Source organism: Actinia tenebrosa, unplaced genomic scaffold, assembly GCF_029948245.1.
Source record: "Actinia tenebrosa isolate PJP-AT-01 unplaced genomic scaffold, QUT_ActTen_1.0 PGA_scaffold17__23_contigs__length_9995812, whole genome shotgun sequence".
NCBI classification, from domain to species: Eukaryota; Metazoa; Cnidaria; class Anthozoa; order Actiniaria; family Actiniidae; genus Actinia; species Actinia tenebrosa.
The window spans coordinates 2,628,173-2,655,943 of record NW_028292577.1 but is presented as its reverse complement, the minus strand read 5'-3'; the positions used below and the strand labels follow the sequence as shown (position 1 = coordinate 2,655,943).

The window sequence follows — 27,771 nt, the reverse complement described above, 5'->3', positions numbered from 1 at the left end:
ATTTTATGTCTTGTATCTGTATCTGTGGATGTTTCAGTATGAATGTGGACTGCGGCATTTCTGCGATCGGGTGTGTGTATGTGTTTGTTGTATGTATATGTATGTATTGTATGTATGTGTGTATGTGTGTATGTGTTTGTATACATATATACATATATACTTTTTCTTTCTTTCTTGTATATTTAATAATTGTTTATATATTATATACTTATTTATATATTTTTTCTAATATATTTTGTATCGATATATATCTTACATATTTTTATTATATTTTTTATTATTACTTTTTTTTCTTGTATATTTAATAACTGTTTATTTATTTAATACTTATTTATAATCTTTTTTCTGATATATTTTGTATCGATATATATCTTACATATTTTTATTATATTTTTTATTATTGCTGCACATAAATTTATACCAGCGTACAATTTTTACGTACGCTGCCTAATTTCTGCAGGATAAATAAAGCTATTATCATTATTAAGTTTGTAGAAAATAGTACAGTGAATGCAGTAAATATTCACTGGAAAGGGCATTTATTTGATGAAAATGATTTATCTATTTGTCAGCAATGTTGTAGTTGTAGTTTTTTTAATTTGTGAAGATTATTCATACGGTCGCAGTTTATGAATACTTTGTCTTTCTCTCATTTTTTTGATTCCTGTTTACAAACAGATGTAATCAGTTTATAATCTTTTAAGGCGAATTGGCAGCATTACAACCGGAGCGGCTATACGATGCCATTTTCCCGCCATCACGACGCATGGCTGAGACCACAACTTTTGGCAGCTTTTGTTTTTCAGTTCGATGATTTCTTTAATGTTCCTTTCGCTACGTTCCTTTGCGAACGCTCTTTTGAAAACCATTTTCTAATAAGTTGACAAATGACATTTCACAACAGGCTTCCTTTGGTTTTGGTATTTGCATCAGTGACCTTTGACGATTACTTTGTTTAATTGCATGTAATGCAAATCAGAGAAGCAGTTCAAACCAACGCAAGGACAAACAAATCATTCATCCATGAAGTTTTTGTAATCATAAGCTCATTGTTCAGGTTCAAGGATAAGCGGTAAACCAAGGAACAAGAGGTTAAGATACTTGTAGACAACTTTCAAAGTCGTTGTTGCATGATACCAAGGTAGTCCAAGCACCGATAACTTGCACGGAAGAAAAGAGAAGCTAATATACAAGGTTTTACGGTCCTGGTGAGTACTGGAATGTTTGTATTTACAACAAACTATCATAAATATTGAATGTGCAATGATTTATACTGCATACTCACTTCGAAACCCATGGAAGTGCACGATTTATGACGAATCATGATATCTTACACCGAAGTGTGTGTCATAAATTGTAGAAGTAACTCATTTGTTTCTACAATTCTTTCGAAAGTGAACATTATTAACTAATCAGTGTTAAAATGTTTCAGCATTAAAATGCTGAAACTACAATGAAACACAAACTTATCTGGTCCATAGCTGGTCAATAAATTCTACAGCATCTAAAGAGTTTTTCAGTTTACAACCACTTTTTTCGAAGTTATTCGAACTTAGAGAGAGGTTAACCACATCAAAAATATCCCCTAATATCGGATTAGAATTGAAGGATGTTAAAACGAAATAATTAAGGTCCAAACTGGAGGCAATATGTGGTTTGAATCTTCACTTGAAATTTCTGTTCGGTCTTAAGACGTGGACTATAAAAACATGTCAAGTCACGCTTCTTTTCATCAACTTTAGTTGTTGGTCCTAGCGTCCCTAATGTGGAATGTTTCCGGATCGCTCGCGTGTTTGACCTAAGTTTTCGCTGGCCTACAGACGGTATAATACCAACGAAAACATCTGTACTTTACGGAGGATCGATGTATACGGTTCTGTATGTTTGATGGTTATTCGTACCATTCGTATATAAAATGCATAACTGCGGTACTAAGTTTGCATGGCCATTTTTCTTATGCTGGCAAACTGAAACAGGAACTGAAAGAGTTGGAGCGAGCTGTCTGTGTGTCTGCATTTCTGTTTTTTTCCTCCGTTCGTCTATCTTCCTGTCAGTACTTCAGTCATCTGTCCTTCTGTCCCTCTGTTTGTCGTCTTTCCGTCTGACAGTCTGCCTACCTGCCTGCGTGATTATAATTGTATGTTTAGTGTACGTCCAGCTTGGCTGCGTGTTGTTTCAGACCTGTCCATTCAGCTGTCTATTTGTCTGTCTGTCTGTACGACTTTGAGATGTTGTTTCTAACCAACCTTAGAGATCGTCTTAGACTCATCCGCAGGTAATTCTTGCCTAACTGCCGCGAATGGAGTTCCTGTGGAAATTTCAAAATAAGAGGAGGTCTGGTCTCTTTTATTTTTCTTCGTCTCCAATCCCCTCTCTCATGGATCGTTCCATCAGAGTTAATATCTATTAAGACCTATTAACTCTGGTTCCATAGGGTGCCAGGCTAGAACCGTCTAAAGTTCAGTACAAATCTTTAGCATCGTGCCTAGCTCCGTGTGGGGACTCTGTGGGTGATATGAGATACACAGTGGTAATACTAAACTACAATAAAATCTCAATCAACGTAATCAAAAGTAAACCATGACGTCAACATCTGGCTTCACGAGAGGACTAGAAAACGCAGGTCATGTAATCGAGGTTCATCCCTCGGTATTCGAGCATTTTCTGGCTCTTGTCAAGCGGAATTGAAAAAAAGAAATCGGGTATATGAATGAAAATATGCATGTACCAGCAGCTTTTCTCCTTATGTTGAACCCCAATGACAAGTCTAGTAGCCAGTTAAAAACGGTACATTATCGATACTTTGTCCAGTAACCGATCCAAATTTGACTGATATATGGCCCCAAAGGCGTCTTGATCGATTGTAGGTGTCAGTCGCCTGCAACAGTAGTAGTATGGCAAGCCATAATTCATTTATGTACAACGCACATTAATAAATTCTAAATCTGTCCCAATGGCAACCAAACGAACTTTGAAATAACAGAAAATTGAGACTAAACTGACAAGCAGTCCCATCTTTTCCTTCAGTGTCTGGTAGGCAAAAATATAAAAAGGGCTAGAGCTATCTTTTCGGTTATAGCGCGCTGCCGTTCGAGAACACCGTTGCATTTCTGAACATAACACTTAGAACTTGTAACTTGATCATTAGTTTTACCGAGTTTTTTCAATTTAATTGAGTGGGCTGTATCAAGATAAGGGCGAGGTCAGGTTGTTGGTAAATTCAATAGCGACAATAATGAGGTCGTCTGGAAAGTGTGTTATGAGATTGCGCGCGAAAACATGCACCAGAAAATGCAACGGAATATCTGTCTAACTAAAATCAATAGCTTGCATGGAGCGTATGATCAGGGTACGCGCCAAAAAGGTGTTACAATTAACAATTTTGTTCGAACAAATTCGTTCAATTTGCATTCTTACGGTATCCTTATTTTTTTCGTTTTATCGTCATCTTCAAGCAAATATCATTGGGTTCGTAAAAGTGATCATGATTTCAACTATGCAGTAATGAAGTTAGTTTTATGCCTCTTCCGATGCCATTTCAATTAGATTAATGGTAAGATAAGGAAGCCAAAATCGGAATGCAAGCTTTAATGTTGGTTATAATTGATCAAACTGTCTATGTATCCGTGGGTTAATCTTCAAAGTGCCTTCCGGAGATGTTAGTGAAACTGTACACCGTATTTTACAATCGTTGACCTTTTGAAAACTTTTTTTACGGGGCCAACATTCTAGTACAGACAGGAATTAAGTAGTTTGATCTAACATGTCTGAAACGGACGAACATCAGAGCAAGCTCGAGCTGTTTTGTTAATATGCAACGGAGACACTGAAAGAAGCTTCTAATATTAATCTCTATTACAACTGAAACATTGCATTTTAATTTGAGAACTTCCAAGATTGAAGGTAAGGAATGTTAACTTGATACTCATGAAATTCGACGCAATTCCAAGAAAAATTGTAAACATGTGACCGCTGCAGTCTAGTTCCAACTGTTGCAGGACCAACCGCGTTTTTATTTTTATCCGAAAATCCCAGAAGGACTTCGGATTTCTTTTGTATGCCACAATCGTTTCGATGCCTTTGTGCCATTTTAGTGCTAGCATCTGGTGTTTTTCCGTATTTTAGTATGTTCAAATGCATAGTGACCACATTTTAGTGCCATTTACCAGTAAAATAAAGTGCTGTACGCCGTACTCAAATATGCTGCGGGCATTTCTGAAAAGCAATATTATGGTCTAAAAAGTGTTGTTTATATACAACTGAATGGTTGTGGAGCTAATTTACAATGTTGCTACCATAGAAAAGTTCTTTCTTGGTAGATCTCACTGAGCGAAACAAAAGCTTAAATATGATATATAAGAAATAACATCAATTTATTTTAGGTTCAAAGGTTTAGTATAGCGAGACCAACGCAGACGTATACAATTTAAAATGAAATGGAGTTTAACGTTTCGCAAATGGCTAAACAAACCTTCTTTTTGCTTGTTAGTTTGCAGTAGTTTAGATGCTCATTAATCTTTATTGCAACCAAAGAACATAATCCTTGGTTTAATAGCAGGCTAGAAATTTTAAATCTTTGAAGGACAGCTAAAGTGGCTGCACTTAGACGTAATCGCATTTGTACGTCGACGGCGTCACTTGAATCCATAGAAACGCTACGGAATCTAGATATCTAAATTCGTTCCAGGCGCTAGTTCGTTTGCTCGTTGGCTACCTCGTTCGCTTGTTTGGCTAGCATCGCGTCGTAATATGATTTGTTTTGGCTACCTATTATTTTTTTTGCTTGTTTGTTTATTCAGTGCTTAGTTATGATTTAAGTTGTTTGTTTTGATGTTAGTTATATTTAATAGACTCTATTAACTATGTTTTAATTAAGAAGTTCTGTTTTCGAGTTTTAAACAGTTAGCTCACGTCACCATGGAAGCCAAAAAAATTAGATTACCATGTCACGCGTCAATATCGTGTGTGCACGCAATCTCATTTGAGTGTCTAGTTAATCATGTTTGACTAGTGTAATCATCATGTATCACATATAGGCTTTGCACCATCATGATGGCAGCCATGACAGGAGGCAGCAACAATTGAATCTGATCTGGTTTACAAGAGAAACAATTCAGTTTCCCAGGGAGAAAATACTCTCTCGTTGTGCCTCATGTCATGGCTACCATCACGTGATAGTGCCAAATCTCCACACTGAACTCTTTCTTTCTCTTTTCGTTACTTACAGTTCTTCGGCAGAGGGAATGGCCATGACACTCTTGGTTGCCTTGCTGCTCATGTTCTTCGTTGAGAAAGGTTTGTTTTGGACTTCCCGTTGAGTTCACCTCTTGCTACCCTTCACCTATGAATCCGTTTATAGTGGGGCAATTTCCTGACTGTAAAAACTATAAGAATAAAGTTATGCACGGACCAACACGGTCATGCTGAGAAAAACTGATTTAAATTTCGAAAATATTAACCCTCATGCAGTAGAAATTTCCTTCTTTGTTCTCCATTTCGTGTGCCTGCTATAAATTTAGCAGAAAACTATTCTGCGCAACCTATAAGTCGGCCAATCAACGGTTTTCTAGCTTTGGCTCGTGTTTCTCGCATGGTTACCAAGTCGGGAATATAACTACATTTTTCATTCTGTTTAATTTTTTAGGTTTAGCAGCGGAATGTGTAGTTTCTGAAACATGCGGCGAGTGCATAAGAGAATCATCAGAATGTGTTTGGTGCGAAGATTTGGTAAGATATTCAGTTACTGCGGTTTTCGATATTCTGCGAAGTCGATATTCTCAAGCTGCACGCTGAAATTTGGTTTTTCGCTGCCGTCAATCAAAAATATTCAGTCGGTACCTCTTATGTCCTTGACTTGCGGCAGTGAAAAACCAATGTCACAACAAGCCGTTGACATGTAATTCTGAGTGAATATGGAAAACCGCAGTAAAGCTGCACTTGTATTAATGAAGATGTTTTCGTATGAATGGGCAGCCGTACTGTACTTACTTACGGCACATATACGGTGTACGACATGTCGCGGAGGGGTTTTGGGATGAGTGGGAATCATAAGGTACTGGCTTACAGCACGTATACATAGTACAACAAACTATAACATTGAAGTGGCTTCCCATTGTCTTCCGACGATTCATCTAATCATAACGCGTAGTTAGGGTAAGATACGGCACGACTAATTCGTTTCCCACTCATGCCAAATCTTCTCTGTATTGTAAGAGTTGTACTAAGATAAATGGGCATGCGTATAATTATAACCATAATTATAGATTGACAAGGTAAGCCACAATGCAACTCAGTTTGGAGCCATATCAATGGGTTTGCAATTCTCATAAGATTGAAATTCTTTTGTTTCGTACTCCTTTGAGGAGTACTTTGACGTCACACGCAAGGGGTCTGTTTATTGATTGCCTAATAAAAAAGCCGAACACCCTACTCAAACCATCCAGACTATACTATACTAGGCGTCAAAACGACAAAACCTTTGGTGCCGTCCACGATCAGAACCAACAAGGACCGGGGCTGCAGGCTAACCATGTGGGATCTGCTCAAACTGCTAATAGACATGCGTATTATTGAAAATATGATCCACTAATAAGATAATTTTGTATTTTATTCACAGAAATATTTCCATAAGGAACAGCCAGCTCGACGCTGTGATACTTTAGAAAATCATCAAATGCACAAATGTAAAAATATTAAAAATCCCAAATCTGGCTTCACTGCTAACGAGGTAATTTACAACACTGACTCTCTCATTGCTGTGCTTGTACGTACTTTATTGTGCTAGTTGTGCTAGGTCAGGAATGGTCAAATCGAATTGGAATTTTGAGTGTTAGGTTTTAGGGAGGGAGAAAACCCGGAGAAAAGCCCTCGAATCAAGGGCCGATCTAGCAAACTCCACTCACATGTGCTGAAGTGCAGAAACTAACCCGAGACCCCAGAATTAAGAGGAGAGTACACTACGACTACGCCAACCTTGATTTCCCGAATCGAGAACGCAAAATTTGAACAGGAATGTATATAGATCATGATAGTCTTCTAGTGGTCGAACCTGTTATCTTCCCCTGTCACACCCATTGTTCTCTATTGTTTGCGTTGTGCAATCTTGTAATTAAATCTCCTCATAGCGATGAATTATAAAAACTAAACTAAGTCTTGTCGCTCTTAACCATTTGCTTCTGGTCGTATTCTTCAGGATAAGAAATTTGACAGCATTACTAACTTTACTCCTCAAAACCTTACATTACGACTTAGAAAAGGTAAGCCATAAGAACAGTGCAACACCATTAAGTTTGGTTTTCTCTATTTACCCAAGCATAGGGATAACCGACGCACGCGTAGATAGTCTTTCATGATTATCAGCTAATGTCTTTATGAATGATGAATGATTTATGATTTATATAGCGCCCTTTCTATATAGCCATTTAGTATATATACACAGGTGATTATTGAAAATCTCACGAGCTGATTGATCAAAAAACTCACACTATCACACGATAATCATCTCCAGCGATAATCCAAAATGGCGGCCAGCCGCCTTGTTGCTGTTACCGGAAAAAATGTGTCTTTTATCTTCTTTCTTTTTTTACTTTTTTTGAAAGAATCACCTGTGTATTTATACTAAAAAAATTATTCACCTCAGGCTCAGTGAATAATAATAATCTCAACTTCGTTTCGGTTATTACTCCCTGATATTCACTTCTCCTTCGGCGAATAATTGTTAAAAAATCAAAGTAGGCGCTTTACATTGAGTTATGTAATTTACAAGCATGGGAGATGGTTATTATGAAGTGTAGGCACTGAGAGTGGTCACTGCCAGGGTTCAATATTTATTATTCTCGAACTATTTTTTAAGGCCAGCCTGCCAAGTTCAATGTGAGCATGCGAACCCCAAAAAACTTTCCTGTTGATTTGTACTACTTGATGGATATATCTGGGTCAATGCTACAAGACATGAAAAGAATTACAACGTTGGGCTCTAAAATAGGTAAGCAGCCGACATGCAATCCAATGGTCTTTTAAACTGAGCGCGTATTCCGTCGAATAAAGAAGATGCTGCATAAGTCAGAAATGTTGCATATTTTTCTATAATATAGACCACGTGTCATTCTCAAGAAAATGCTTCTTTCTTTGAGTTGTGTCGACCCTATTCACGTATGTCTCTTCTCAAGCACAACCTTTAAGCAAAGAAATGATACTTAAGGGAATGACACGGGGTCTTAAATGAAAAAATATTATGTCCAATCAATTTAGATTTGGAAGCGCATTCCTTCCTGTGAAACTGTGTTTATATCTAAGGAAACATAAGAGAAGTGGTGTGCAATGGTTACAAGAACTAATAATTTGGAATCGACTTGAATTCATCCAGAAAATCTAATCTAACTTACGTTCATTTTCTTTTCTTTTCTTTTCTTTTTTTTTTTTTTTTTTTTACTACAGCAAGGGAGATGTCCAAGATAACCTCAAGGTTTCGACTTGGTCTTGGAACATTCGTTGACAAACCGCTGGCTCCTTTTATCGACACGCATCCTGCTCTGTAAGTTAACTGGGTTTGCGATTTTCCAAGAATTCAAAGAGGACTGGTAACGACCTCAGGCTGCAAAGCATCGTAGGACTGAATTTGTAGGCGAGATCAAAACGGCTCCGCCGTCTTGCTTCTTAAAGTCATTATTAGGATTCTATGTGTGACTCAAAATCCCTTGAGATATGAATAACAATGAAACAGCTGTTATGTTGGTTGATTTAACAAGAGAAGTTAATGAGGAATGCTTTGCTATCGTCAATCAAGATGGCGGCTATGCCGCAAAATGCGCATGATCTATAAAACACAAGTTTATTAAAAGTTTAAGAAAGATGATTATAACTGGTAAATAATTTGCAGCGCTTAGTATGCATGGTACGACATAGCCACAATCTTGCTTTCGGGTTATTGGTTGCATCCCAAGAATAGACTTATTATTAGGATATTATTATATGATAAAGTGCTAACTGAGCTAGCAAAAAAATCATCTTTTGAACTGTGCGGACGGGACTGCGGACGTGCCAAGACGGGAACAGTATTTGTATTGTCCTAGACCTTATTCGTTTGGATGGAATTTTTTACCATTAAAGACAACTTGTGTTTTAGCTCTTATAGCCCTTGAAAATATAACTGCTCGTTGTAGTGCTATCAAGTGTTAAATTTGCGGATGTGAACAAAGACATAATACTAAAGAGAATGAAATGATAAACTGTGTTATATAGAAGCCAATAGTCACAGTAATGAATATTTCAATTATGTTTTTAGCTTAATCCATCCTCACCAACTCTCAGACGGCTCGCTAGACCAGACTTCTGTTCCAGCCTTCGGATTTAGGAATGTTCTTCCTTTGGACTTAAACACTTCCAAGTTTGAGGTATGGATATTAGAGCTCCTTATGTTTTGTTTTACGATCCTCCAATTGCTCTATAGACTTGTATATGAATGTGTCTGGAAAATTGAGTGAGTGGGAAACAAGGGTGACGTCTGGGGTCTTGAATTCGACTTCTCAGACTTGGCATCACATGCGATTAAAGGTGCGATTACATGGAACAATTTTCTCTGTAACTTGTCTTGCACTGAACAGCGTTGCGACACAAGTTGCAAGAGTGTTTACACGGTGCAACGGAGACGCCATTGGTGCCAAAAGTAGAAACGAATTCTACTTTTTGCAACGATTGCTGCAACTTTTTTCGCAAAATTTTTTTCAAATCGCGCTGTAGGTTACACGCTGCAACTTGTGTCGCGACTCCGTTGCGAGCGACAACCCGCGGCACGCGACACTTGTATACAAGTTAGAGCATGGCACCAGAATCGCCAAGGCACGGGTTCAAATCCCGTTCAAGATTCAGAATTTTTTCTGAGTCTTTCAATTTGCAGCTCCATAAGTTGCTTCACATACTGCGAGGATCAGTTCAATTTGATACTTGTATACAAGAAGCGAACGAGGTGTTTCGTCAATGTTTAATGATGTACGCTTGTTGTAAATGAACACCTGAAACCCAAGAGAAAGCTTAACGATTATTAAGAGACTCCTAACCATTTAGACATATCGATATCATAATCGTATTATTTTTCTAGGCTAAAGTGGCGGAGCAAAATATATCTGGTAATGTTGATAACCCAGAAGGTGGAATGGATGCTTTTCTTCAAGTCATTGTGTGCCACACGGTAGGTACAAGTCATAGTCTCTGCTCGCGTTTCTCTAGCGCATTAAGTAGTTTTGAGAGAATAAGGAACGTGTGGTCGGGTGCAAACCATATATCCATGAAATTGCTAGAACTAACCAATGAAAATAACACTAATTTTGAGACAATCGTGAGCGAAACAAGTTGGTGTGTTTAGAGCTATTTAGGTTTTGCGCGGCTATTTCACGAATTATCGTTTGCACTCTACTGACTCCCACGAGTTAATCACGTGAGTCTGCGTTATTCAATGTTACCATGTAATGCATATATTGATATTAAATAGTTACAGCCAATGCTAGTTTAGTCTCCCTCGCATCCGTTTTTAGTGTCGGGCGTCACGCAACGCTCCCGTGACGACCGACACTAAAAACGGATGCGAGGGAGACTAATGCTAGTTGCATGCTGCGACTAATGTAACAGTTCGATTGGCGTTACGCCGTATTTATTTTACTTTATAGCTTTAAGTTAGGTAGTTTTTTCTAAAGATGGTATGAGAAATTCGTTATCTAAATCTAGTTGCAACATTCTTTCGTAGGACATCGGTTGGGTTCGAAAACAAGCAGCACGAAGGTTGGTTGTTTTCACAACAGACGCCAAATACCACATAGCTGGAGATGGATTGGTAAGTAGGCAGAAAAAAAAAAACAACCGAGAAACAAGAGAGGTCGACTTGGGGCAAGTCTATAGGCAAGACTTCTAGTGACCACGAAGCAATGGTTCCGAGGTTGGACTTGATGTGTTCATACATTTACTTTATTTATCAAGTTCGACCTCGACTGGGATCGAGCCATCATTTCTCAAGCGAATTTGGGAAAAGTCTTGAGACCCTGAGAAGACATTATCGACTTGGGGTTTCGTGATGCCGTAAGGTGCATGCGCACGGCTACACTATGCAATATCCGAGTTAGATCTTTTCCGAGATGTTTTCAGATTCGAAAACCAGGCATTTTCGGGCAAGATCTTACGCGCTATAGAAAACACATTCCAAACTTTGAAATTATGTTAATAATGAAATCTTTTGAAGTTTCTTTTAGTTTGGGAACAGAATTATAACTTTTTGAAAAGATATATAGTTCACTTTAGGCAAAATCTTTTCTGCAAGGATTTTAGAAATGGTTTCCAAAGGTTTCTTATGAACACTGCCAGAAAATGTCTCGTTTTTATGACTGCACCTCCGATATTTATAAAAGCGCTCGCCAATCTTTGCATCTTTTCACGGTGTATAATTTACCCTTTTATCATTACGGTTTCATTAGAAACACCGACACAGCTCACACTAGTTCTTAGCTAGTTATCTCTTCTTGGAAATAATCTAATTAGTTGAGCGTTAAAAAGTGTATAGACCAGGGTTTTAGCCATGGTTATAATTTTCGCCCCGAGGGAAAAAAATATCGTTGTTCTGTAAACTTCTTTAAATTGATTCTTTGCATAGCTTGGAGGTGTCGTGGTTCCCAACGACGGTAACTGTCATATTACGAATGGGCAATACGATGCGTCAACTACACAGGTATGTCTAAACTAACCAAGTACACTGCGAACACTAGCTCCTTCTATTCTTAGTTACTCTCTCCCTTGTCCCTCTCTCTCTCCCTTTGTTTCGTTGGCCGAGCGAGGATTGGCGGGGTTGGGCAACTCGACACTTATCCTCTCTCAGCTAATATAACTGAGCAAACACGAAGCGACACGAAACGCACAAGAAGCAAACACGAAGCAAACACGAAGCAAATACAAAGCAAACACGAAGCAAACACGAAACAAACACTCGAAGAAGACACGAAGTAAACCTCGACCACACAGTGACCAAGGAAAAAAATAGAGATTCCCTCACAGTCCAGGGAGGGAAGATTGACTGGCTATCTAGTCCACTTTGAACTGAGTTTTCAAAACAAGAATAAAGTGTAATGCAAAATCTAAAAGCGATATACAGACTTTTTACTGCAAGCCATTCCTTTTTAACAAGCAACACACTCACCTCAACTGACCTCCACCTCAGATAACTCACGTACTCCCGATGGCATACAATGTTCTAGAAGACTCTATAACTTGTCGTCTATTGATTTATCAGCTTATGTGATTTTTTTCTTCAACAGGATTATCCTTCCCTCGGTCTAGTTCGGGAAAAGCTTCTTGAAAACCAAGTCGTACCGATATTTGCCATCACGAAGAGTCAGAAAGCAATATATGACGTAAGTGTTAGAGTATTAGTACTGGACAAACTTTGGAGAGAGGTTTCACGATAGCCATTTTGTAAGACAATAACTGTAAGTTTGCATGATGAAAGGTTTCAGTTTCCCTCAAAATTATATATATATATTGTTGTTGCCCTAAACGCTGCTACCTTGGAACCTTTATATACATACCACCCATTTCTTTCAGTCCTGTTATATAAATCTCGGTTTCTCATTGGTTGTGAGCGCGTGCTTTATGAGAGCACACAGCACGCTCTCTCACTTTAAGTTGTTCATTCCTATTTGAAATGACATTTATTGTAATTTGTATTTCATAAAAGTAACAAAAACCTTGCTTGCTGTGCTGTGTACAGTTATAAAGTACTTGGGGATTGGTAGAACAGTCGAGAAGTCTTAAGAAGCAGTCTGCTATGCGTTGTACTTATCCTAAACACTTCGAATTCTCTTTGTGTTCTGACAAACCCTACGTGCTTTATAACTGGACACAGCACGCGCACGCGTTTTGTATTTCTTCAAAAGTAGGCGTCTAATGAATCATTTGTGCCAAAAAAAAGCATTTTTTGCGTGTGCTGTAAAAAATCATACGAACTTTATAACCCGCCTTTATATCATCAAGAAAATGCAAGAGATGAGATTAAATTTATCGGACTAATAAAGAAGAATGGCTTCAAGACACGGCATCATGATGGCGTGTTTCACACCTGAATGTTTGATAACATTCAACTTTATTCACACGACATTTGCTTTGAAAGCAAGTTCATTTGCTTTATATATTTCCTTTAACGTCGTGAAAATCTAATCCACACAGCTTCTTTCTTTTATTCGTCAGGACGTTAAAAGTTTCTTTGGCGAGGACAGTTTTTCCGTAGCAGAAGAGCTGAACACTGATGGTTCCAATATTGTAACTCTGATAAGAGAAGCTTATGAGGTAAAGTCACCCTGGTTCTTGACCTATGACGTGCGGATCGATGTCTTGAGGATTATTAATCCACTTGATATCAAATACGTACTCGGACAGCGCCTTTGTTTGTGTATAATATATTGACACAGCTTATTGACGCTGGCACAGCAACGCAGGGATACCACACGTCTGATTTAAACCTTTTGGAAATAATTGAAAATAAGCGAAAAAGGAGAATGGGAGAAAGAACGAAAGGAAGTGAAAAAGAACGCGGAATGAACGAATAAATCAATCAATCGATGCATGCATAAATGAATAAACGAATCGATGCATGCATAAATGAATGAATGAAAGAACAGAAAAAGACAGGGAAGGAAGTAGGAAGGTAAACCGAGAAAGAAATAAAAAAATAAAAAAAAGAGAGGAAAAGAAACTAAGTAAAATGAGATCGAAAGCTAATTAAAGTGTCTTTTTGCGTGGCAGTGATTCCACATCATTCCATGTCGTTAACAAAGTACACAATACCATCAATAAGAATACTCATTTCGTAAAGAGGATTATTTACCCCACATATCATTTTATTTGCGATTTCTTGTGCTGCGAAGGGCTCTGGGAATTTGATATAGATTATTGATACAATCTTGTTCTTTGTTTCGTCACAGAAAATCGCCAAGACTCAAACCATCTCTGACAACTCAACTGAAGAAGTAACAGTCCAGTACAGAGCCATTTGCCCGTAAGATAAAAGCCTTGCAATTAATATTGAATTTAGATCCTTGATTCGAAAGTTTTTTCTCTGGGTTATTTAGTTTTTCTCAGCTTGTTTCCCAACCTCTGTGCAGTACCTATATAATACGATAAATTTCAATTCGATCTGTTTTAACCGTGCCCTGATATAGATCAGGCCAGAGGTTGTTTCAGGGTTCGATAAAGATTTTCATTTGTTTCTAGTGATGGTGTGTACGAGAATAGGAAAGTCTGTAACAATGTCAAGATAGGGGAAGTGGTAGGTATATCTTTGATCGATGTTTTCCTGACCCACGTGCATCCTCACGCATACCAGACCCGTACCTAGTGGCTTCTCTTATGCTGTTATTGTTCTCGCGTTGTGTTTGATGGAAAGAATATTTAGTGAGTTCGCAGTGCATTAAGAAAAACGTAAACGTGAATGAGGACTGGGTACGAACCTGCGCAAATATGCAAATACTTTCTTGTAGGAGAAAGGGGAAGCAATAGAAGCGTAGCAATGAGAGCCCGCCTTTAACCAATGCACGCGAGCAAGCCGCGTTCGATTCCCGGTTTTTAAGCCCTATATGAGTAAAGTTGTCTGTTGGCCTTTTCTTTTGCTTCAAAATTTGCTCTGTTTCTCCGGTTTTTCTTCCTCCACAAAAATAAACTTTTAAATTCCGATTCGGATCGTGAAATGAGCGGTCACAGGTTTGTTAGCTAGAGGAAGACAGTGTTAGCCTCGTAAAACAAGGACTATTTGAAGACCCTCTTTCTCGTCTTCTACCATAACGGCGTATTTCCTATAGGGAACATTCAGATAGTCTTTTTGGTCGCAATGTCCCCTGGAGGGGGGGGGGGGTGTCATTGGTTTATTGGTTTGTTTCGGTTCGTTTCATTTCTCTCGTAATGTTTTTATTTCTTAATCATCTTAATGGCAGGTAACGTTTGAAGTCTCCGTGACATCTCAAAAATGTTCTGAAGACATGCCAGACAAGTAAGTAACTACTGATCAGCAAGAAACAGGTGCTACCGTATCTCTGCTAGCAAATGCAAAACATAAAAGAGAACTACAGTACTTGAGACTGGAGGGTCGGAACGACTATTACACCCTGATGTAGTTGTTTCGTGTGTCTGTTTCATAGTGAATCGTCCCATAGTGAGTCAAATATTTACAGATACCATTAAAAGTCCCTGAGATTCTAAAACAATAGTATAGTTGAAGCTGCACATTCTTTACATTTTACAGTTGGCTTTTGCAAATGACTTGAGGTTAAACGAGGCTAAAGATTTACAAATGAGTGATTAGTCATGAAACGCACCGGTATTTAGTGAATGTAAAAGGAATCTACTTTGTATGAATGTAAAAAACGCATGGTCAAATGTGCAGTACCGTGACCGTGACAGTGTCGTGTCCGAGCATGTTCATTGGCTGAACAGTGACATCGCGCGCTGTGATTGGTTTAAAGGAATTGGTTTATTTCGTGCCATAACCGTGACGATGTCGTCGTGTTCGAGCATGTTCATTGGCTGAACAGTGATATCGCGCGCTGTGATTGGTTTAAAGGAATTGGTTTATTTCGTGCCATAACCGTGACGATGTCGTCGTGTTCGAGCATGGTCATTGGCTGAACAGCTGTGAACTCGTGCACGGTGATTGGTTAAAGGATGTGTCTATTCCTTACCTTGACCGTTACTTTTCACAAGGTCGGACAAAATCTACTCGAAATTGACTGTTTTATTCAATACTTTAGGATTCATTTGAGGACAGCCTTTGGTGAAGTAGACATTGGACTAGAGTACATATGTGACTGTGAATGTGAACACCGTGACAACAAGGTACTAAGATTCATTAACACTAGTTAGTTGACATGTATTTCAAATCAAAGTTATCGAAAGGTGAAATTGAACGCTAAATATAACTGCTCCTGATAGGCTGGCAGGCGAGCGCTGCTAACATTGATCATGACGAATATTTCCCGAATCATACACCAATTCAAAATATGGCAACCAATTTGAATAACTATTGTTCTTCATGCGCTTTTATGTTTCCACGTGAACACGAAGCTGGTCAGTCAATAGCTATTCAATACCTATTCAAATTGGTCGCCATATTTCGATTGAGTGTGTATATCAACCATGTAAGGCCCCGTCCACACGTATCCGCAAATTTTTGTATCCGCATTATTTTTTTGGGATACGAAAATGTTTGCGTCCACACGCAGCGTATTCGAATCATTTTCACCGTCCAAAATACGCATACGCGGATACGGTCACAAAAATTTCCGGACACGTGTGGACGCAACCCGTATCCGCAAAAAACAATTTGCGGATAAAACAATTTGCGGATACGTGTGGACGGGGCCTTACAATGATCATGACGAATAATTCTCGAAGCATACACCAAATCAAAATATGGCAACAATTTGAATAACTATTGTTCTTCATGCGCTTTAATGTTTCCACGTGAACACGAAGCTAGTCCGTCAATAGCTATTCTAATTGGTCTCCATATTTCGATTGAATGTGTATATCAACCATGTAAATGGTTATTTTTTATTGTCATCCAAAATGGAAAGTTTCCTCAAACGTTAGGTCAAGCATGTCGAACTTGACAGATTTTTGCATGTAATGCGGACCATGATTGGGATGTTGTTGATAGTGATATTTTAAAATGGAGTTGGCAAATGATGTTGATGATGTTGGTAATGACGCGTTGGTGAGTGATGGCAATGATGATCGTTTTGATGATGGTGATGGCGTCGATGATGATGATGATGGCCATAGCGACAATGATAATGATGGCGACAATTACAATGATGGTGCTGATGGTGCTGATGATGATGATTATGATGATTAATGTTAATGGGGACGGTGGTGGTGGTGAGAAAGATGTTGCATGGTGGTGACGTTGACGGTGCCGTAATGGCAATGATGATAGTTTTGATTATAATGGTGATGATGAAGATCGTAATCATGCCGATGATAATGAGTATTGGTCGGCAGATGATAGCCATAGTGATCGGTATATTAATATTTCGTTTTCTTTATTTCAATCAAGGTGTTCAAAAGTGATCATTGCTCATCTCACGGGACGTTAATGTGCGGCTTGTGTGATTGTGATGAAGGCTGGTAAGAGAAAAGTATAATGTAAAAGAGACTGATTCTATAACTCGGAGTGCTAGCTTTTTCACTGTTGGTGACACAAGTGACACAAGTGATAACAGAGCATAAACAGCGACCTATTCTTGGGTTGAAACACATGACTCGAAACTCCTTAACAATGTGGTTGATCTAACAAGGGAAGCTTAAAGAGAGGAATAATAATAATATTTAGTGCTTATAAAGCGCATTCTATTACCTCAATGCGCTAACGAATGCGAACGTTTTGTTATCGTCAAACAACATGGAGTAACAAGCATAATAAATAAAATAATATTAATAACATCATGGCTAGAGGGAGAAAACTAGACTAGATATTGTTCTACTTTAGTGGCTACTCAAAAAAAAAAAAAAAAAAAAAGAGTTTGACGTTTATAGGTCCCATAAACTGCTGTACTGGAAAAAGCGTGATATTTTTTTAAAATACATCTCCATTTTTATAGGAAAGGAAGACTTTGTAGCTGCATAGCAGGAACAGAATACGACCAATCGTTATGCCCAGAGTAAGGACCACTTCCATATTGACTTATGAAACTTCAAATTAATTGTACTTGCATCATTGAAATTCTGTCTAGAATACTTTAAGCAAATATTATTTTGTATGACTATAACCTCGTATGACACTTACGTACCAAGGGCGGATCCAGGGGGAGGGTCGGGGGGATCGCGACCCCCCTGTCATTCCTGAAGTCAAATGGGCTTCTTGTGGTAAAAATGCGACTGGGATTCCTTTGCCCAAAAAATTTACCCCTGAGACCCCCCTTCAAAAAAAACCCTGGATCCGCCCTTGCGTACCCTAGTTCAGATACACAAATTCCGCCACTCAGTCTCAATATTGATTTAAGGGATCTCAAATCTTTTGTGCTTTAATAGAAACAACGCTACTGGTCAGATATGTAGTGGACGTCTGAGAGGAGAATGTTTCTGCGGTGAATGTCAATGCAAGGAGAGCAAGGTCAGTATAATCATTCTAAACCGTTTAGTTCCCTTTAAGGTTGAGATGATCGATGTCAAAAAACTTGTTGGTCGGAGGTTTGAAATTTAAAATCTGAGACCGAAATGAATTATGGGATGTGAGCTGCTGTGAATTTCAAATATGAATTAAAGTGTACGTTCATTGTTTTGTCTTTAAATTAGCAGTTCGCAACAAGTTACTTTCTAAATACGCCACCACATTTGAACAACGACCAACAAAGTTTACACCTATTTCAAAAAACGTTGTCGGTCGGAAATCGACCTGAAATGTGAGATCGATCTGAGACAGAGTAGCACGCTGCAAATTGTAATTTATTCACAGCTTAATAACGTAGTTTTCTTTTAGATTGGCATAGAAGCATAAGTTATAAGCTAGAAGTTTGATTTTTCGTATCTTAGCCAGAAAACACAAGAGCACAAAAATTCCGTTTAGTATCAGATCGCCCATTTCAGATGTCGGACCAACATAGGTGTATATATCTTGAAAGTGATGGTTTCATTCCAGTCCGCACCGTTACCGTACCGTTCGGTATTCAGTTTAACGTTAACCGATCATCTATTATGTCGTTTGTATTGACAGACGCCGGGCGAGAAAATCTATGGAAAGAATTGTGAATGTAGCAACATCGATTGTCCTCGCGACAAAGATGAACTACTTTGTGGAGGTAGGTTGTTAGTGTAATCCTCTTATTTATACAGTATGTGGCGTTATTAATGGTTAGTGGCATTCACAAGAGAATCAAAAGACAAAGAAATGGCGGCCATGTTGGTGGAATTAACAATGCGGGAAGGTAATGAGAATTTTGTTAAATACAACTAACATGGCCGTGATGACTTAACCTCCGAACCAATGCATTTTCCTAGGAGACAAAGAGACCTTGGCATAGACAGTAAGATACATAAGCGATATTATTTTACTAGTCTCTTCCTTCCTCCCCAGGTCCCTTACCTCAAAGGTCTCTGTAACCCAGGTTGTAGCTAACCATCAGTACTATACTGAAAGACTTATCGTTACAAACAATAATTTTTTCCACCTTATTTGTGCTTATTTGTAATTGTAATTTGACAGGTCCTGATCAAGGAAAATGTGATTGTAGTAAATGTCATTGCTTTGGTAACTGGACAGGACCAGCATGTGATTGTACAAAGGAGATCGATGGTTGTCTAGAAAATGGTGTAAGTTACGTATACTGACTGATCATGACTATTATACACTTGACTTTCTATCTCGCCTCTGATTGGCTGATAATACTAAGCCAATCCCTGATATCATGTGAACTCAATATGATAAAAGTTTTATCTGTAGATTTTTCTGCGATGGATACATTTATCGCGTCACAATTACTCAAGGCTTTTACCGAAATACCCTTTCTCCTATTGACGACATTTATCAAGGTGCTCCGTTATCTGGCACGTGTTTCTTTTTGACATGCCTGCTCATTATCAAGAGGAGTAGGGTCCAAAAAACCGAGAATCAGTTGCTGAGCCTCCCTTATCCTATGGCCAGCAATTTTACAAGTGAGACCGTGTCCCTTCTGTACTGAGGGCTTTTTTTTTTTTTGACATGAGTCTGCAGTTTTATTGCCAGCAGTTTCTTTATGGACCATAACTTTAATTAAGTGGGCCATTTATTAACCGATAAATTACTTTCAAGATTTTCAACTTTATCTTTTGGTGTAATCTCCTACTTATGTACCCTCTGTACCCTTCACACTCACATTCATCATATCAATTTCGAGCCAGCTATTTTTGACGTACAACCACATAACTCAAAATCCTTTGTGATATAAATAACAATGAAACACCCACCATGTTGGTTGAACTAATAAGAAAAGCTAATGAGGAATGCTTTGTTATCGTCAACCAAGATGGCGGCTATGACGTAATATGCACTCAAAGAAGGGGTGTGTGATATGCTATATGATAGTCACAGCAGTTGCATGTTTACGAAGTATTTCGTGTTGTTGTTCTTAGGTTCTTTGCAGCAATCGAGGTTGGTGTGAATGCGGCAAGTGTGTCTGTAATTCCAGTTTACCTTATATTGGTACATATTGTGACGACTGTCCCGTGAGTATACACATATACCTATATCTATAGATATTTGTAGGTATTCACCACTTAATACACAAAAGTTTAGTTTGATTATAAAGTTTATTGCGACAAGTTTACTACTCGACGTTTCCACACCCACCGGTGTCATTATGAAGAGTGAATATAACTTATTTCAAAGTTCGTTTTGAATTTATGTTTCCTATGTTTTATTTTATTTCTTTGTTTATTATCATTTTATTTATCTATTTATTTATTTTTTACTGAATTTTCTAATAATCTAATAATCATTTCCTAATTTCCTTGTGGTTGATATTTGTCGATTTGCGCAGATGAAACAATCTTATACTAGCATATACGATAAAGTAATTAGAGTCACAGATATGCGCAAAAGACCCTAGCCAGAAATCTAGACAAGTGGGAAGTGCACCATACACTTGTCAAGTAAGAGTCAATTACCGAGAACGGAGGCAATAAGCCATATACATCCCAAGGGCCGCTGGCCCGAGGGATGTATAGGCTTTTTGCCGACGTTTGAGGTAATTAAGTATTTTATTTATCAATTGAGAAGGTTTTCTATCAAATGTTGCTCATTATAAATGCGAGGTCTATATATAATGAGGGTTATAACAAAAATAAAGCCTTGTGAATAACAAAGAAAACCGTGTCAATTGAGAAATAATACACGTTACATCCAGCCTTTGAGCTACATGACATCGATCTAAGATGAAAACCACTAGACATCCAATAGATTACTGCAGGCGTGGTACGACGCTTTTCTTTTGCGACGCACATAAAAATATAATCCATAACGGATGGCTAGCTCTTGTGCAAGTCAGTGCATGAACAACGTAACTGTGTGAATAATAATTTAGTATGATTGATGAATAGTAGAGTGATTGTCCTTCGCCAGTGAGAGAATAGGGAGTTTAAGATAGGGCAGCTACGGTAGACTACTACGGTTGAACGCGGTTCGTGATCTGGGACGAGTTTTAATGTGCATGGCTGAATATTCATGCATGCAGTGGCTAGCCGTGAATCCGCTATCATTTTGGCTTCCTATTTCAGCCATGGCTTCGCCGAATGCAGAAAAAGAAAACTGGTGTTGTTTACCCATGAGTTTTTGGCAAATGAATACGTTTATCAGGTTAAATTCATGAGGAGAATGTATTGTATATCTTGCTACAATTTAACACGCTGTAATATCGCAATTTTTTAGTTCCACAAGTCCATGTAATGTTCCACGTGTGGAGTCGGATGTCACCGGTTCTCTTCGCAATAAGTAAGTAAAAACAATCAAAACTACTTTGTAATTCTTTCACAAGAGTTAATGCAGAGAGAGAATAGTCCATTAAAATGTTTTTCTTAGTTGGGGTTGATTGTCACATCACCTTATTTTTATTGCAACAAGTGATGTTCGCTCTAAAATATTTTTGTATTTATACTTTCAATCCCACGACACTTAGGAAACGAAGTAGGAAAATAATGTACTATTATTATTGTTATTGTTATTATAGGTATTACTATTATTATTATTATTGTTATAATTATTGTTGTTTGAATGCTATTAGATTAAAACCATGAAATATTTTGCTGGACTAACAACAACTAATTTGCATCTAACATGGAATAAACCAACCATGCACTCGCGACATCCTCACTGGAAAAAAAACTTATGTTGATAAACTTTTTCATTTTCTTCTTGTGTCGTTCTTTCTGTTCCTAATGTTATAATTCTATGCAGGAAATTCTGTTTTTGCGGCTCAATAAAGTTTTGTCTTTCTTGGCACTAATCAATTATGAGCAATATATTGAGAGAGGTGCTTTGCTAGAGTATTTTCCTTATATCCGTGAGACACTTTGTAAGAAATTGCACTAATTAGTTCTCGCTAATCTTTGTTCAATAAACAAAATTGCACTAAATTAAATTTGCGATTTTGTCAGCAAACTATTACACAGATGTAATGGAAGCCCTTTCTCTATTTCATGGGTACAATATATTTGCACTTAATCATTCGCTCATTATAACTTGGTATTCAATTATATTTAGGGCATGAATAAAATTGTATTTCTTCTTTTTTTTCATTTACAGTGGAACATTTAAATGGACAGAGGAACGAGATAGACTTCTTCTACGACAAATAGTATCCCTCGAGCCTTTTGCCTACAAAGCTGGGACTAAAGAAGCAGGTCTTAGGTGGACAGAAGTAGCAGAGATCAACCTAGAGATCAACGCAGTGTGAGGGAACGTTTCAACAAATTGTTGGCAGACTTCAAGAAAAAAAGCAGGAATGAAGAGTCTGCAAGCTAGTGGCATTGCTCCTGATGACCTAACAGAAAATGAGGTGATATTGGAAGAAATAGTCGAAGAAATGAAATCTCCGCTGATCCAAGTCTCAAGGGATGAAAAACATCAGGAAAAAAAGAGACAAAATGCCATATTCATTAGGAACAATGCAATGGAAACATGGTCTAAAACAAGAAAGAGTGGTAGTGAAGGTGGTGATTCGGGTTCAGAGGGGAACGGCCAAGTAGAGCAGGTGTTGACCAAAAGACGTAAAACAAGAATAGGAGGGTCAGAAGCACTGCAGTACTTGGCTGAAAAAACAGAAGTAGAAACCTTTCTGCGAAAGCAAGATCTTGATTTTCGCAGAGAAGAAATGCGTCTTCAAGCAGAACAGCAAAAGGAACATTACAAATTGCAACAGCAACAGATGCAACTTATGGCGGTCATTGTCAAAAGACTAGCAAAATAAGTTTTTGCCTTTTCAACCACTCGGTTCTTGTTTGGATTTGTATGTTAAATTACATTACTTAATGTAATTTGAAACACACTTTAATAATACTTTCCACTAGCTAGTGTTTTTGATCTATTAGAAATGCTTTTATCGATATTATACAGAATATCAGTCAAAAAACAAAACTAAATTATGAGAAACCAAAATGCGTGTGTTAAGTATGTAAGCTATTTATTCAAAACTGAATTATTCAACGTATAGAAATAATATTATTGTGAATATATATTGAATAATTTTAAGTATTTATAAATATTTGTTACTGATCAAAGTGTAAAACCTGGTTTACACGAGCAACGCAAATACACAAGCAAACGAAAGGACTGGCTTGCCTTGTAGTATTGCGTTTGCGTTTTCACCAGTACGGTTCACACGTTAAAAATGAAAGAATAGAAACCTTTCCATTTTCTTGCGTTTGCGTTTGCACTTGCGTTGCTCGTGTGAACCAGGCTTAATAGTCAATTGGACCAGGTTATAGTAACTATTATTATAATATAACAATTATTAATGTAATTATGAAGATGTATTACCAGAAGGCAAATAAACCAAAGAAAATAGATGTAACCGATGGAATTTCAATTGAAAGATGAAATTCAATCATTAAAATGTATCAAATTAAATAAGATCTATTTCAGGGGTGTAATGACGTACTTTATTCTATTAAAAACAACAACAAACAAACAGAAGAGCGTTGCAATATTTCCAACAGGATAATATGCGCTTTATGCTAAATAGTCAGCTAATGTTGGAGGCTCAACTTGAAATGACTCAGAGGTTGTATTACCATACAAACAAGTGAGCATGTTTCTGAACAATGCACTATGTACTGCTTTCCTACTGCACTTAATCCTATCTTTAAGTTTTTCTTGTAGTCAATGAACTTGAAGTAGTCCGAGACATCGCAAAACAACCACTCCACGGAGACTCGGACTGAGCTCATAGCTTCATTGGAAGCCCTCATATCAGGTGTTAGAACAGGAACATCTCCAACGCGATAGGGACACATCAAGTTGGGGCGGAGCGGGTAGGCTTGGTCACCGTACACACAGAGAACGTTCCCTACTGGGTTGAAAGCTATTCTTTTAAGGGTTCCCAAGAGTCCCGAATCTCTTTACATCCCTGCATCATGTCGGCACCCTTCCACTGGACCGTAAAGATTGGCTATCAAACCATTTGGAAGTGCTAATGCTTGAAACTTTAGCGGGTGAACTCGTTTGTGTCCGTTGTATACTACGTTTTGGTGTAAGCCGGGTCTGCATATTGGACGGACAGTCCCATCAATGAAGCCAAAACAATTCGTTAGAGGAGCGCCTTTTCTTAATATGGCTTCTGAATATCGTTGAAGAGATGCTTTGGAGAGAAAAGGTTGATTCAAGGAGGATTAACGGAAACCATGAGTTTCATAAATCCAGTCAAGCACAGTGTTTGTTATCATGCATATCTCGGGTATTGGACGAGCGAACGTAGGAATCATATCGTAATACCGACCAGGGTAGGCCAATCTCTTTAGCAGCATGCACAAGCTCTCTAATCCACTGCAGACAGTCCCTTGAGAACAAACGAAGCGTACAGGTAGCTGCAGATGGTTCACTAACACTGGTATATCCTCTTTTGCTACTCTGAAGTTAGATTCGCACTCGCTAGAACTCAAGTCATCCAAGCAAAAGGAGTCGTATTTCCAGAATAGATAAGAAGGATTAGAGGGTTTATATTCTTCATATAAAATCAAGAACTCATCCTCTCTCAAAATACCATCAGCAAAGGCAATGACGATTGCATTTCTTATATCTTCAAACGACATTTCTGCTAGCCAACACTCGGATAGCACTCGGTCGCGAATCAAAATATATCATTTTTTGCGACCACTGAACCGTATACGGTATGCTCGGTCCAGTATACATCAGACGCGTTCAACCGTAGTAGTCTACCGTAGCGGTCTTAATCTTAAACTCTCTAATAGTCAATATAATACACAGTAGTGGACACTAATTCCATTGTTTTCTTTGTTTTACTTTAACTGTTACTCACTAATTATACAACTTTGTTTACCAGGCCAAGTAAAACCACTCCGACTAGTAGTCAATATAATTTCCTTGTTCTTTTTTGCCGCAGAGTTGTTCTGGCCGATGTGCAGCTAACAAGGCCTGTGTACAGTGCAGAGCGTTTGGAGTAGGATGCGAGGGCCTGGCGTGCGATGAATCAATAAAACTGATTATTGTGGACGAAATCAAACCACGTAAGCGAAATGAGTACATTACCTACTACATGTATACGAGTATTTCAAGAAATGTTGTCTTGGAACTACGTATCTCTAATAAATCTGCTTTTTTCACTCTCGCCTTTCCTTTCCTTTCCTTCAAAAACTGTACTGAAGAGCGTTATGTGTTTTCTAGTTCTTTACTTAATTTCTTCGTTCAACGAGAAAGTCGTAAGAGCTCATCGTCGCGATCGCAGACAACAGACGACTTTTACTTGTTAGGGAGTACACTTCCTCCCTACCCTCACCCCCTCCCCCCTTCCTCGATTTTTTACTTATTAATAATTCATTTTTATTTTATTTTGTTCCCCCTAGACATGGGTGAACCGTGTTCCTTCAAGGACGAGGATGACTGCACTTTTCACTTCGCCTATCAAGCATCATCCGACTATAAATTAGTGATATACGTCCAAAGAGAAAGAGGTACGCCACGTGTTATGTATTTTCAACCCTTCATGCACGCACCCTACCCATCGGGATTTCAACTTGACAAGTTAATCCCCCCCCGAGAATTTACACTAATTTTAACAGGTCTCTTGAGTTCAAGAACTCAATACCGTATAAAAAGAAATGGACAATTTCACTCCTTACTATGAGAAGCCACTGCCATTTTGATATCATAGCTGAACTTTGTACGGAAAAAATTTGAGCATGAAGGACAAATTACTACCACATTTTGAGGTGTATTGGTCGTGTTGTAATTTGTTTTTGATTCAAAGTTTAGCCTTTGATCGCTAATCGAGAATTTTATTGAAATTGCTTGTCAGTTTGTCCAGGCGAGATCGAAGCCATAGTGGTGATTCTAGCAGTAATAGGAGCCATATTGGCCATTGGACTCGCATTACTTCTCATCTGGAGACTACTGGCAACCATTCAGGTAGACCTTTGCAGTATGTACATCAGGTCGCAACGTGTAACCGTAGGAAGGCGTATCCAGTCGGTTAGTGCGCGGCCTTCAGAGCCAGAGGTTCATGGTTCAATCCCCAGGATCTCCACGTCTGTTTCGACTTGTCTCTAATCCGTGTAGCTTCAGTTTTGAATATTCTTAAAACAGAGCACTGATGAAGAGGGGACTAAAGTGCGCATCGTCGGCTTCCTGGGATAACAGCCACGTAGCTGAATGAACTACCGGGCAACGTTAGATATAGTTACTTTATTACCTTTTTTATTTTTATACTTATGAATGTTCGACTGCAAGATTACTGAGAACTTTCATTCTTACAGTCATTCTCACAGTTTGATGTATTGTTCTCATCCTTACTACCGGAGGGTTTTTCTTTGGACTTGTCTTATTGTAAAAATACATCATATAATTTTCTTACTTCTTCAGGATCGTCGAGAGTTTGCAAAGTTTCAAAAGGAAAAGCAGAATGCAAAATGGGATACGGTGAGATATGCAAGCACGATAACCTAGCTCCTCCGCAGACTCCTTGCGCTTCCATTGGCATTTTAACCTGCATGTAGACCGTGAGGGGATTGAGGATGACCGTGTGGGACTGAGGACGAAACAAAGTTTCCCTTCCCCTCTCCTCATTCCTTCTCATCTCTTTTCCCAGCAAGCTCAAACTCCTAACACAGGAATCCCAAAGAGCCTGCGGAGGAGGCTAAAAGCAACACTTGATTCCTTACAAAATAGAAAGGTTATTGACTAGTGTTTGTTACATTAGCCTTTCTGACTGCGTCGAGTTTGCATTACAGTGCATTGTGGTTATGTTCTAAGGGGCCAAACAGACGCCATCTTGGAAACATGTCCCTTAAAACAGTCCCAGAATGGACCTTGGAATGGCTAATTGCTGGTTACTTGTTCAACCGCTTGACTGACTCGAATTTTTTTCTTTCAGGGCGAAAATCCAATTTTCAAGCAAGCAACAACCACTTTTCAGAACCCTACTTATGGAAAAACCTAAAGGAATTTTAGCCTGAAGACAATTACTCTAAATAGATACAAAAATAGTGATGCGTGGGCAGAAAGGGCACTAGCCTACCCACCCATGCAGTAAAGCTATTTGGGCCGGGTGTCTTTATGCATGACTTTCAAAACCTGGTCCTGCATGCGGATGCACGACGTATTTATTTGAACTCCTCCCTAGTTCTTTCAACACAAAACACTCACTCAAGGACTCTTGGCTGTTTTTCCCCCCGATGGATAAACGATGAAACTTGTACAAACCTCGTAAATGACGTGGGACTTCTTGCCCCACCCGTGTGGTATATATCTCATTGATCGTTATAAGTTTTTTTATCATGTAAAAATAAAGAAAAATAGAGGTAAAATATATATTGCTTTGTTTGTTGAAAACCAAGATAGACCACCTTACTAAATATAGACATCACGATCACAGCCAGAAAATAAATCGTTTTTATACTTTCATTATCAATATGGTGATGTAGTCAAGATGGCACTTGGAAAGCAAGACAGGGTAGTTATCGCAAACCACCGTTGACTCTTTTTTAGGATTTGTGACGAAATGAGTTCTCCGCTTCGGGGACATTTTTAAATGACTTTAATCACTA

The 27,771-nt window shown here is 38.4% G+C and overlaps 1 protein-coding gene and 1 pseudogene across 3 annotated transcripts; one reads left to right on the top strand and one right to left on the bottom strand.

Moving 5' to 3' along the window:
- Positions 1-834: 834 nt before the first annotated feature.
- LOC116306714 (integrin beta-1) lies at positions 835-27,535 on the top strand. 3 transcript variants are annotated; one of them, XM_031716807.2, is made up of 28 exons: positions 835-1,208; positions 5,228-5,295; positions 5,645-5,727; positions 6,617-6,727; positions 7,193-7,256; positions 7,853-7,984; positions 8,437-8,533; positions 9,284-9,392; positions 10,097-10,186; positions 10,739-10,825; positions 11,636-11,710; positions 12,294-12,389; positions 13,222-13,320; positions 13,956-14,029; positions 14,245-14,299; positions 14,961-15,016; positions 15,774-15,858; positions 17,081-17,151; positions 17,625-17,684; positions 18,055-18,136; positions 18,737-18,821; positions 19,226-19,332; positions 20,131-20,223; positions 25,113-25,236; positions 25,573-25,680; positions 26,025-26,134; positions 26,588-26,644; positions 27,099-27,535. In XM_031716807.2, exons 2-28 carry the CDS (start codon positions 5,244-5,246, stop codon positions 27,162-27,164), a joined length of 2,328 nt encoding a protein of 775 aa, XP_031572667.1. In that variant the 5' UTR covers positions 835-1,208; positions 5,228-5,243; the 3' UTR covers positions 27,165-27,535. The 3 variants fall into 3 exon arrangements, with proteins under 3 accessions (XP_031572667.1, XP_031572666.1, XP_088888175.1); XM_031716806.2 differs by lacking the exon at positions 835-1,208 and adding an exon at positions 3,758-3,903; XM_089032049.1 differs by lacking the exons at positions 835-1,208; positions 25,113-25,236; positions 25,573-25,680; ... (1 more) ...; positions 26,588-26,644; positions 27,099-27,535 and adding exons at positions 3,758-3,903; positions 21,425-21,487; positions 22,298-22,440.
- Positions 23,723-24,863, bottom strand: LOC148910212 (uncharacterized; annotated as a pseudogene).
- Positions 27,536-27,771: the final 236 nt, after the last annotated feature.

Excerpts from the sequence above, each read along its gene's own strand:
- LOC116306714 (XM_031716807.2), top strand. The coding sequence starts at position 5,244 with ATGGCCATGACACTCTTGGTTGCCTTGCTGCTCATGTTCTTCGTTGAG. Across the intron at positions 17,152-17,624 it reads TGTGATTGTGATGAAGGCTG|GAAAGGAAGACTTTGTAGCT; the intron begins GTAAGAGAAAAG and ends CCATTTTTATAG. Across the intron at positions 17,685-18,054 it reads GACCAATCGTTATGCCCAGA|AAACAACGCTACTGGTCAGA; the intron begins GTAAGGACCACT and ends GTGCTTTAATAG.